General features: G+C 46.2%; 2 protein-coding genes across 4 annotated transcripts; both read right to left on the minus strand.

The window, feature by feature from the left end:
* Positions 1 to 55: 55 nt before the first annotated feature.
* trim16 (tripartite motif containing 16) lies at positions 56 to 7,505 on the minus strand. Of its 3 annotated transcripts, none has more exons than XM_077550057.1 (7): positions 7,097 to 7,505; positions 6,170 to 6,542; positions 3,933 to 4,262; positions 3,609 to 3,780; positions 2,003 to 2,098; positions 746 to 1,120; positions 56 to 655 (listed from the first exon to the last, which is right to left on the minus strand). In XM_077550057.1, exons 1-7 carry the CDS (start codon positions 7,214 to 7,216, stop codon positions 298 to 300), a joined length of 1,824 nt encoding a protein of 607 aa, XP_077406183.1. In that variant the 5' UTR covers positions 7,217 to 7,505; the 3' UTR covers positions 56 to 297. The 3 variants fall into 3 exon arrangements, with proteins under 3 accessions (XP_077406183.1, XP_077406182.1, XP_077406184.1); XM_077550056.1 differs by having other exon boundaries at positions 6,170 to 6,547; XM_077550058.1 differs by having other exon boundaries at positions 6,174 to 6,547; positions 7,097 to 7,504.
* A 155-nt stretch (positions 7,506 to 7,660) lies between these two features.
* On the minus strand, positions 7,661 to 11,604 carry fads6 (fatty acid desaturase 6). Its single transcript, XM_077550061.1, has 6 exons — positions 11,343 to 11,604; positions 10,329 to 10,495; positions 9,610 to 9,790; positions 9,349 to 9,536; positions 8,376 to 8,555; positions 7,661 to 8,273 (listed from the first exon to the last, which is right to left on the minus strand). Exons 1-6 carry the CDS (start codon positions 11,524 to 11,526, stop codon positions 8,124 to 8,126), a joined length of 1,050 nt encoding a protein of 349 aa, XP_077406187.1. The 5' UTR covers positions 11,527 to 11,604; the 3' UTR covers positions 7,661 to 8,123.
* Between the last annotated feature and the right edge of the window lie 29 nt (positions 11,605 to 11,633).

Consider the following 11,633-nt stretch of genomic DNA (forward strand, 5'->3'; position numbering starts at 1 on the left):
CGTGTTGAAATTAAGTGCTTTCATTTAATAATAATAAAATAAAAAAACACAACGCCCAAACTGTATCATTTTATTTGAATTATCTTCAGTCAGTAAACGCTAGGTTGAGCTGTTTTTCTAAAAAAAATAAAAAATCCATTTGAGAGTGTAAACTTTTTAATAAGATCATGCCAAGTTCATGTAAGTTTATGTCAAACACGTATGTAGGCTAAATGTGTCATTGTCATGTGAACCCTGATCATAATGTATATTTGATTTGTTTGTCCTTGAAGTATCTCAAGGTTTGAGCAGGAATTCTCATTCTCCGCAATTCCATGGAGAGATGCAGGAAGTGTGTGTGGAGGATATAAATAGACGAACACTTCCTGCCGGGTCACAAGTGACACGTGAGGCGGGAAGCTTCCCGGACGCCAGCCGACGCTTCGTAGCCTTTACGGAGGAGGGACGCCGTTTGCGGGGGACGTGGGCGGAGAGGGGCTCTTGAGGGGCAAGGGCTCGCCGGGCGGCACCAAAACCACCACGTTCTCCTTCTTGGGCAACCAGAAGGCGGGATAGAGCGGCTCCAGGAACTCGGCCTCGTAGCGGTGGATGAGCGTCATGGTTTCGTCCACGCCGTAGAAGGCCAGGAGGCCGCCGGCCGAGTCCACGTACACGCCTGAAGGGACACGTTTAGTACACTGTCAAAAGACTCCAGGTTCAAATTGCTTCCAGTTTGTACACGACACGAACGCTCTTTCATACAGACCGACTCGCGTGAACTTTCCCACGCTGAGGGGCGTCTCCACGCCGCTGTGCCAGGCCGAGAAGGTGCGTCCGTTCCAGTGCAGGCACCAGGAGAAGTTGTTGGCGGTGATGCAACCGCTGCTGTCGTCGCCTTTGCGCTGGATGCTCTTGTAGGTCAGGCCCACGTGCGTGCCCTCGCCGCCGATGTCCGCCTCGAAGTAATGGCGGCCCAGGTAGAAGCTCTCCACCGCCAGCACCTGCCGCCAGTCCTGGAAGCGCTCGGGGAGGTCGGGGTAGGGATGCTGCCAGGGCGTGGTGTTGGTCACCTTGCGGTTGTCTTCCGTCAGGCGCAGGAAGACGTGAGCCGTGTCCGCGTCGAAACTCACCGAAATGCCGTCTACCTCGCACAAAAACACATGACGCTCTTTTCACCCGATTTTGGTCAAAGGCTGTTTTGAGAGTTACAAAAGTTTTGCGTGATTATCTTTTTGCTTTCATTCCATGTCCCGTGATGGTAGTGGTGCCCAAACTACGGCCCGGGGCCAGTTGCGGCCCATCGACTCTTGACTTGGAACAGGTACACAGTTAATCGAGTAAATCCCGAGGCACAGTTTTCCAAAGCTTCTTTCAAATTCAATTTGTTGGTAACCCACTGCACTGCAGTCTTGAAGGGAAAATATGAGTTGACAAAATGTTTAGTGATTTATTTTTTATTATTTTATATTACTTTTTATTTTATTACAATTTTTTTTTAAATTATATATAATTTTTATTATTATGTATTTATTTATATTTATCAATCTGATTTTTCACCATCATCACGACCCTCTGAGGGAATCCAAAAATATGATGTGCCCCGCGACCAAAATGCGTTTGACCAGATGGATTCATTTCATACAATAACTTAGATGGAATTTGACATCAGACAGGCTGCTCGGGTTCAGAGGTAGTAAATCCAATTCCAGAAAGTAAAAACCCTACCCCAGTTTGCTTTTAGCCCCAGGTGCTAGCTAGCTAGCTCCCTAGCTAGCTCCCATGGTGCTCGTTTACCTGCTAGGGAGCTAGCTAGCTAGCTAGCTAGCATCAACGGCTAAAGCCAAAGTATGGCAGGGTGTTTACTTTCTGGACCTGGATTTGCCACCTCTGCTCGGGTTCATGACTGATGAAAATGTCCAAAAAGAACAAGTCAGGTAATGACGTAACGGTGCCACCTGGTTCCGTATTTTTGTCGTTGACACCATTAGAGAGCACCAACGTTTGTGTCTTTTGGCACACTTACACTTGAGGAAGTCGTCCCGCGTGACCGGCTCGGGAAGGCTCATGTGCTGTCTGGCCACAACGATGGCCTGGACCGTCGTCTTGATTCCGACCTTGTCTGAAAAGCAAATAAGTCGTCCTTCACACAACCAGCACGTTCACATGGCAACAGCTCACATCCACAAAACAATACAGACTCTTTTTTTTTTAAGGCCATTATTATGATAATACATTCAAATTTTTGTGAGAAATATCGTCATAGTTTCTTTTCCAGATTAAAAGTTGTATTTTTTAAATTCACCTGTTCAAATATGACTTTCTTTAAACATTGATATTATATCATAATAATAATTCTATTTATCCCCAAATATTTTTCCACTTTTATTTATTGCAAAATAATGACTATTTTCATAACATGACATATTTTCTTCCCTAAAGTGCTGAATTTGTTTTTGCAAAGTTACAATATTTTTTTCCACAAATACTGTACTGACAACGTTTTCATTCTGATGCCGTTTAGGGTTTCGCATGATCGTTACAAATCTGGACCCAAAAAGTTGCTTTGAGTCTTGGAAAGCCAACGCAAGTTGAACGGAGACTGTTTTTCTTTAGTGAAAATGTTGAACCTTCAATCCAAAAGTTGTCGTCGTGACTTCAAAACGTTGGTCTTCAACAAGCAACGAGAGTCGACTCGCCTCGTTTCAACCTTTTGCAAACGTTTGCGCGACCTGACTTTCTTATGGCAAAATGCTCCGGCGGGTTCCGATGGTTTTTCAGCCCAACGACGAGACATTTTTGGACAGGGGTGACGCTCCACACCTGAGTGTGGTCCCTGACATGCAGGCGCAACATTCCACACGTGTAAGAACACGCCTGCGGAGCTTCAAGCTGCGTCGGGAATCATCGCTTGGGTCCAAATCACTGCACACGAATTTCCATGGCGTGGACGTACACTCTATCAACAGTTGGGGTTCAAATGAACCCAAATTGGGTCAAAAAGGGACTGACCCAACTTTTTGGGATTATTTAATTAACCCAAAAAAAAATGGGTCAAGTGAATAATCCACAAACCAACCCAAGGTTAAATGAATAACCCGCAAAACAACCCCCAAATTGGGTTGATTTATTTCTGGGTTATTCATTTCATTTGACCCAACATTTGGGGCAAAATACCTTGAAAAGTTGGGTTCATTTTTGTACCGAATTCAATTGGGTTAGTCAACTAACCCAAAAAAAGCTGGGTCAAACGAATAACCCAACCCAAAGGGTTGATTTGTGGGTTATTCATTTGACCCAACTTTATGGGTCGGTTGATTTGTGACCCAATTCAATTTAATGGGCTAAATGGTACCCCAGAAAGATGGGTCAAATGAATAACCCGCACAACACCCAATGAATTTAATTTGACCCAACTTTTTGGGTTAAATAACTCAAAAAAAAAAAGTTGTGTTGGACCATTCTTGACCCAATTTCGTTCCGATTCTCAAATCCCCCAAAAGAGATTTTTTTGGAAATCTTGTTTTGTTTTTGTGTGTGTGTTTTGGTTGAAGCACTTTTGAATTGAATGTTTGTGTTCAATTTCCCCCTTGAAGTGTTTTGCGGCGATGTGAGGCGAGTCGTCAACTGACCGGCGCTGCACGTCTCCTTGACCCTGTCCATGTAGGACGTGGCCAGCGCCTGGCACAGCTCCTGCGTGGCCTCGGCGATCACGCGGCTCACCGACTTCAGGCCGTCCATCAGCCCGATGTAGACGCCGGGCAGCGAGATGTCCGACGCCTCCTCCTTCCACTCGCAATACTCCTGCACACGCACGCACGCACGCACACACGCACGCATCGTTAGTTCCCGGATGGAGCCCGTCTTTCTTTCTTTGCTTCTGCTGGGACGCCAAAGTGTCCCATTTGTCGAAGCGTGTGTGACTTTTGCTTTGCGAAATCTTGCGTGCGCGCCACCTGCAGGAAGTCGACGTCGTTCTTGTTGCGCGAGAGCTTGTCCAGGTGTGCGCGCGCCTTGTTGAGCTCGCCGCACCTTTGCTCCAGGTGGGCGCGGATGCCCTCGGCCTGGCCCAGCGCCTGCTTCTCCTCGGCCTCCAGGAGGTCGCTGACCTCCCTCTCCGCCTTCTCCGCCGCCGCCCGCAGCTGCTGGAACTGGGCGCGGACGACGGCGCGCACCTCCGTCACCGAGTTGTGGATGGAGACGATGTTGAGCTGCAGCTTGTCCACGGCGTTCTCCGCCGCCGTCACCGTCTTGCTCATCTCGCCGCCTTTCTCCTTCAGCTCCCTCTGAGGCGCACACGCACACACATTAGGGCATATGAGGTGACATGATGACCACGTGATTTTCCTTTGGTTTCCTTGAATTGTACTTTGGGGACTAAATGTATTTTTTTTGTAAACAGAACATTTTAGTCGTGTTAGCGTTATGTATTTCATTCCTATTTTTTGGACAGTCAAAGGAGGAAAGCGAATCCCTGACTAGCACGCGCGTGTCCCGCACATTTGACACCCTTTGTGGAAACAATCCTGGCTCAGTCACAATCTTTAGCACATTCCTCATTGAAGCCAACGTGCGTGCGTGTGCGTGCACGTGTTATTGGCGACTACGTGAAGGTCAGCGACTGCCCGAAGAGACGCAAATAGCCGAAGCTTGATCTTGTCACTCGTGTCGTGCGTCAGCAAAAAGCTTCTTGATGCCAATCACTCAATTTAACAATCCACCAATCAAGCAAACAAAAAGCCAATCATCCAATCCATCAACTTGAAAATCAATGTAACAATCGGGAAGAGGCCAGAAAGTTCCACTGAGCTCTTCACATTCAAACATCAAACTGATCACGTTGAAAAGTGAAACTTAACACGTTTCGAACGTGTGTGACAAAACGTTCCACGTTACAATGTTGCAATTCAGCATTTGTCACATTTCATTGTTGACCACATTAAAATGTTTGCAATTTGATAGTGAACTTTTGTTTTCCTTGAAATACTTTTTTTTTTTTTCTTATAGCAGATTTTCTGTAACATAATCTCCCACGATGGATGCTAGACTTTTCGTAGATCTGCTAAATCAGATTGGCCGATATTCTGCATTTTGTGCCAATTTTCCTCAACTTTCCTTCCTTGTGAAACTTGTAAACAAGCCGACTTGAAACGTTCCAAGCCGTCACGTGACTCCAAAAGAAACCAGCCAACGGCCACAATCGCGCATACTTACATGGAAAGTTTCGTTAGTATACACTTTGAAATTAGTAAATATTTTTCAAAATTACAAAAATTATTTAAATAAATATTTTTTATATAAAATGATCATATATAATGTATAATATAATAAAAAAATCTATACATTTATATTTAAAACATTTTGGGGTATAAAACTAATATATAAAATATATAATGTATAACATAATAAAAAATCTATACAATTATATTGAAATATTTTTTTAAATAAAAATAATTTAAAGAAATATTTTTATATGAAAATAATAAATATAATATATAATGTATAACAGAACAATGTCTACAATTATATTGAAATGAATACATATTTTTAAAGAATTACAAAATAATTCAAATAAAATTTTTTATATAAAATTAATATATAAAATATATGCAAAATAGCACAAAAAAATCTATACAATTATATTTGAATAAATCAATATAAAAAATAATTTAAATAAATACTTTTCTATATAAAATATACGTATAATAGAACAATAGAATAGAAAAAATGATATACAGTAAATAAACAGCCATGTTGCTCTGTTTCGAATGGGTTATGTTTTTTTTTTTTTAAACGGATGATGTTTTTTAAGACCCACATTGTGCTACACACTAACAAAATGTTGCAATATTTGCCTACTTGCACAATTCGTCGGTACTCTTTAATGATTTATTATGTAGTCTAGTTTGTATGTGCCTTTTGATTTTGTCATGCTTGCATGATGTCAATAAAGATTCTTGATTCTTGTTTTTTTTAAAACTCGCCGACCGATGATTGGCTGGCGTCAAACTCCGGTGGTGGAAGGCCGCAGTCTTGCATCTTTGACATACCAGACTCATGAAAAGGATCCTGATCATTGGATTCAGGTGTGTCGGAGGAGGGAACGCTGTAAAAGAGGCAAGACTGCGGCTTTCCACCACCGGAGTTTGCCGCCTGCCGAGACATGAATGATCCGGCGCCGGCCGGCGCCGACCTGCCTCGAGCTGTGCGCGCGCCTGCGCGACGGGGACGGTGCGATGTCCGCGGTGCTCGTCGTCCAGGCAGTCGCGGCACAGGCAGCAGGCGTCGGCGCGGCAGAAGATCTCCAGGGGCCACTTGTGGATCTCGCAGGTGCGACGCTCGATGTCGCGCAGCGGCGCCACCAGCCGGTGGTTGTGGAACTTGGCCTTCTCCAGGTGCGGCCGCAGGTGCTCCTCGCAGTACGACACCAAACACGTCAGGCAGGACTTGAGCGCGCGCCGCGGACGCTCCATGCACGAGTCGCACACCACCGCGTCCTCGTCCAACACCTCCTCCTCCTCCTCCTCCTCCTCCTCCTCCTCCTCCTCATGCTGCTCCTGCTTCTCCTTCCCTGCCCAAACAGTGACACGCCGTTGCTACGCGTGGCTCGCGTCTAGCCACGTACTAGGAGCTTCTTTGTCCGCACTAGTAAACAATTGCAGGCACCAAATTGAATAAATGCAACAACTAGTAGGACATGTTACAAGTGAGGCAAAATCACTAGTAGCATCTCGTAGGGTCCACTGTTGCATGACAAACACCAACAAGTTGGGACTCGTAATGCTACTAGTGCAACACTGTCGTTTACCAGTAAGGATTGATGGTGTATTAGTTGTGTATGTGTGCAAAATTGTACACTAGATGCCAACTAGTGTACAATTTTGTCTCACTGGTAACATGTAGTTGTCCTACTATTTGCTCTACGAGTTTTACAAAACTGACAGTAGCGGAAAAGAACATTTCGTGTAAGAAAGAAAAGAAAAAGATCAAATTTTAAAAAAGCGGTGCTCTACTAGTTTGAAAGTTTTGTGTACTAGTCGATAAAGAGTGCACTAGTACATGGATATGAAGGATGTGGAAGAAATGCTTCCGCCTTTGCTCGCACTTTCTTGCTCCTCACCCAAGTCCTTGTCAGGAGCTCCTTCCACTTGGGGGTTTCCTTCCACGGCACTTTGGGGGTCTTCCTGGTGGCCCTCTTGAGGGTCTCGCTGAGGAAGCACGTGCCGCTGCTGGGGCACATCTTGCGCGGGCTCCATGTCGCTGCTGCAGCTCCGGCTCGTCTCACTTCCTGACTTGCGAGTCCAAGAGACGCAAGACGAGGCGAGGAGACGCGAGGCGGCCACACCTCGACGACGTCAGCCACAAAAGTAGGGGAGCTCAGCCCTCCGACCGGCCCACTCGCCTCCCGCAAAAGCGGGCGGAGCCCAAAAGCGGCTGCCGAACCGGCTGACAAGATTGCACTCCGCTGACATTCCCGTACTCAGGTGGAAGGCGTGCGCGCATGCGCAGAGACAGTCGGCACAAAAGTGCCCCGCCCAGCCCGCCCGCTTGCTCGCGGAGATGTTACGGAAGACAAATCTACTTCCTGTCTGAAGGCTCTGACTTCCTGTCAAACACATGTAGGAACTACAAAAACAAAAAAACAAATACTTTAATACAAGAAAATTGACACGCACACAGCACACAAAAAGCAAATACACAAACTTTATTCATTCATCATGTGGTTGTGACATCAATCGTTTGAAGTAAAAAGCAAAAAAGAAAATTATTTCATCTTATTTATTTTTTTTTAAACAGTTTCCAGATCTGAATGTTGCATTTAGCGACAGCTGGGGATTTTCCACATTCTTTCAAATCACCTACTGAGCGTTGCAATTTGGTGGCGTTTGTCCCTCCAACTGGTCAATTAAAATGCCTGTAATGTATTTGTCATTGCATGCATTCATCACAGAATTTCATTTCATTGATGCAAACAATTCTTTGACACGGACATCAAAGTAGCTGGCCAAGCCAATTCTCATTTGGAAGAATCCAATTTGACCTTTGAACGCAAATGTCTGCCCGCCAATCATTTCCAGTGACAAACATTGCAACTGTTCAGCTGTGACGTCCAATTGAGCATCAAATGTGGACGGTTCGCCCCGTCATCACTGGACGCCAACCAGCTGGGTGATGGGCGGGGCGACGACCATCAGTTCCTGATACTGCTGGAAGAAAAGACGAAGGCGGGAAATGTAGCCGTCCTCCTGGTACGGGAAATTGCGATCGGACAAGTAGCGACACACCACAGGTTTCACCTGACACGGGACGTCACAAATCATCAACACGCAAACAAACAAAAGGACATCTGGCTTCTATCTATCAAATGCGGCTGCTGTTGCCGTGGCGACGCACGCTACCTTGAGACACATGTTGTCGGAGAGGAAGGGGAAGAGGTGGTGCTCCACGTGGCAGCTGATGAGCGAGTGTCCGAAGGTCCAGTCCAGCAGGACGTTGCGCGGGAGGTTGAGGACGCCGTGAGACATTTGCAGCAGACGCGCCGGCCGAGCCCAACGGCTGAACATGGACAAGCCGATGTGCTGACAAACAAGCACAAACTTTAGCCAGATTCAAATACAATTGCAACTTCTGACACCAGCCAGCGTTTGGTGAATTCTGCTTCCCAGTGATTGGAAGACTCAACATGGCCGCCACAAGACACAGACGGCTCGACAACCACCAATCAGGGGGAAGATGTTAACATCTTATTTACATATTGTATAATGATGATCATTTTTTGACATTCAACTGGAATGTCTCGAAAAAGGCCATCCTGAGCAATTCCAACGCAAATCTTTTAAATCCAAGTGTGCCAAGAGGCGCCCTCTAGTGGTCTGCAAAAGAATCACTGATTTACTCCACTTGAGTTGGATTTTTTAAAAAATCTACGTTTGCATCACATCTTTACATCTTCCAAAAAAAAAAGGTTTTAAGTTTGTATTAATTTATTTATTTTTCACTTTTATGTGCTATATATTTAAATTTTGAAATTTTGGTTTTAGAGCGGCTTACGTGATCTAAAACATTTTTTGAACTCATTTTCTCTTTTCATTTAATATTTTGATTTTATTCCTGTAAAATTGTCCGCTTTATAATAGCACAACTCGAGTTTCCTAAAAAAAATAACAATTTAAATAAAACTTATGACAATTTATTCAACATTTTGACGTTTGTCATGTAATATTATAACTTTGTTGTTTCATTTGGAGTTTTATCTATCTTGGTGTCAATATCTTGAGAGATATTTTGTTTTTCTCAATGCATTCCATTGTATTTTTATTATTATTTTTTCCCTTTGCATTCATGTTTCAAGCAAGCAGGCCGGTGACTCACCTGGAAAATGTTGACGTGTATGAACGGCAGAGAGAACATGGCCCTGGTGACCAACATGCAGAGCGCGGCGCCCAGCGGCGAGCGGAAGCCCGACACGGCCAGCAGCAGCCACAAGTGCGAAGCCACGCCCAGCAGGATCAGAAGAAGCGTCCTCAGCGCCAGCGCAGCCGACGCGCCGCCCACTTCGGCTGACGGCAACAAGACGTCCGTCAATTGCGCAACTCAAACGACGGCAAACACAGAAAAGTGCGGCGCGCTGACCCAGGGCGACGAGGGGCGTGATGACGGGCATGGCCAAGGGCGCCACGAACAGGTAGAGCAGGCGAGGGAGGCGCGGGAGCTTCCACGTGCTGGAGTCGCCGAGGCCCAACACGTTGGTGTGAGCGTGGTGCAACTTCACGTGCGCCGACGACGTCACACGCGCCGAGAAGGCGCCGCAGATCTGCGCGCCGCACCGTCATCAACAAACAAAACAACATAAGAAATATCGTCTACATAACAGCCGTCAACGACAACAAATACAACACACGGAAGTTGTCAGGTGTTGGCGCGCATTTTCCGGTTGTTGCAAAATGGCAAGCCAACGTTTTGGTCAAAAACTGTTCCTGCAATCACATGTTGACTATACGTTATATTCTCAAACCCGCCGTTTCAAAGGAGTTTGATGTACTGCCAAAAACATTTTGCTTGTTTTTATATCGGCTTGCCAGAGGCTGAGCTGCTCTGCATTTGTTTACTGGTGGCGAACGCACGAGGCAGCTTTCCGGTGGTTTGCCACATTTGTTCCATGTGGAAACTTGCTATGCTTCTGTACTCTCCTGCTAATATCCAAATAAGAATGTTGGCGGGTTTTCTACTCGCGACCACGACACACCAGCTGAGAACCCCGCGCAAGAGCATCAAGACTAACAACAAACGCAGAAACTCAACGCAACACGACCATCATCATCATCTTCATCATTAACAACGAAGAACGTGACCTCGATGAAGAAGAGGGCCCAGAATCGGTTGGCGGCGGGCGATTGGCTGAGCGCGCCGTGACTGGCCAGGTGGCTCCCTTTCACCGTGATGACGGCGTGGGCCACGCCCATCAGCAGCAGCCCGCACGTGAAGCGCAACCAATCGGAGCAACGCAGCAGCAGGAAACCTGAAAGGCGCGAGCGAGCACACGTTGGCGGCGCCACGCAAAACACCAAGCAACACATAACTTGTTGAAATCACGTTCACTGAAGTTCCACAAAAGTGAAGATGAAGTCAAACATGCGGAAGAAAGAAGAAGGAACAGGAAAGAGGATGATGGGGAAAGTGAAAGAAAAAGGATGATGGTGTAACGCGCGAGCGATGCTTGGTCAGCCATGGAGAGTAAAAAAAATTATTGAGGGCAAAAAGGATGGGCCGGAAGTCGACAGGCAACTTACTTTATTAATAGGGAAAAAAAGAGGCTTCTTGGTGCTACGACCCGTCACAATCAAGCGTACTATACTGCATGCAAGTAGCATCAGCAACAGCATCAAATACGTATTAGGTGCACTGACGGGAAAAAAGAAGTGCTGGCAAAAACAAGGAGGCGCCACCTTGTGGCGCGGCGCCATACTGCGATTTGTTACAATGGACAAGGACAAGAAAGAATCAGCAAGCTTTTTAAAAGCAGAGGTGACCAATCCATGTCAAGAATGTCAAAACACTCCCACATTTGATCTCGTTTACCTGCCGCTTGAGTCGAAAGAAGCACAGTGGCTAATGTGGCTAAAGCTAAACTGTGGAAGGGTTTTGATTTTCTGGTCCTGGATTGGACACTGAAAGGGACAACAACAAAATAACAAATGAGCTTGCTTTCAAATGACTTCAACAACATTCCTAGAAAATCGCAATGTCCCACACAGTGAGCACCACATTGGTGACTCCCGAAAGAGAAGAGGAGGAATCAAGGAAGGGGAAGAAGGAAAAAAGAGAAGAGGAAGTAAGGAAGCGCCAGGACGGGACGAGTCACCGACCAGCTGGCAGGCAGACAATGAAGGCGCCGGCCAGGATGGCGCAATCCAGGCCCCTCCGCTCCCACCAGCTGCTCGCCTTCACCACCTCCTCCACCTTCCTCTTCAGATCCTTCATGCTGCCTTCCTCTTCCTCCTTCTTCACCTCCTCGTTGCCTCGCCGGCTCCTCACGCTCGTCGCTGTCATCGTCTCGCGTTTGCCGTCCACGTCGTCTGCTGTTTGTCCGCTAGCCAGCGCAGTGCAAAGTTCAAAGGCCACGTTGCCAACTACAACATTCATAGCCACTCCCCCAC

The sequence above is a fragment of the Vanacampus margaritifer genome, chromosome 18 (assembly GCF_051991255.1).
Source record: "Vanacampus margaritifer isolate UIUO_Vmar chromosome 18, RoL_Vmar_1.0, whole genome shotgun sequence".
Lineage (NCBI taxonomy): Eukaryota > Metazoa > Chordata > Actinopteri > Syngnathiformes > Syngnathidae > Vanacampus > Vanacampus margaritifer.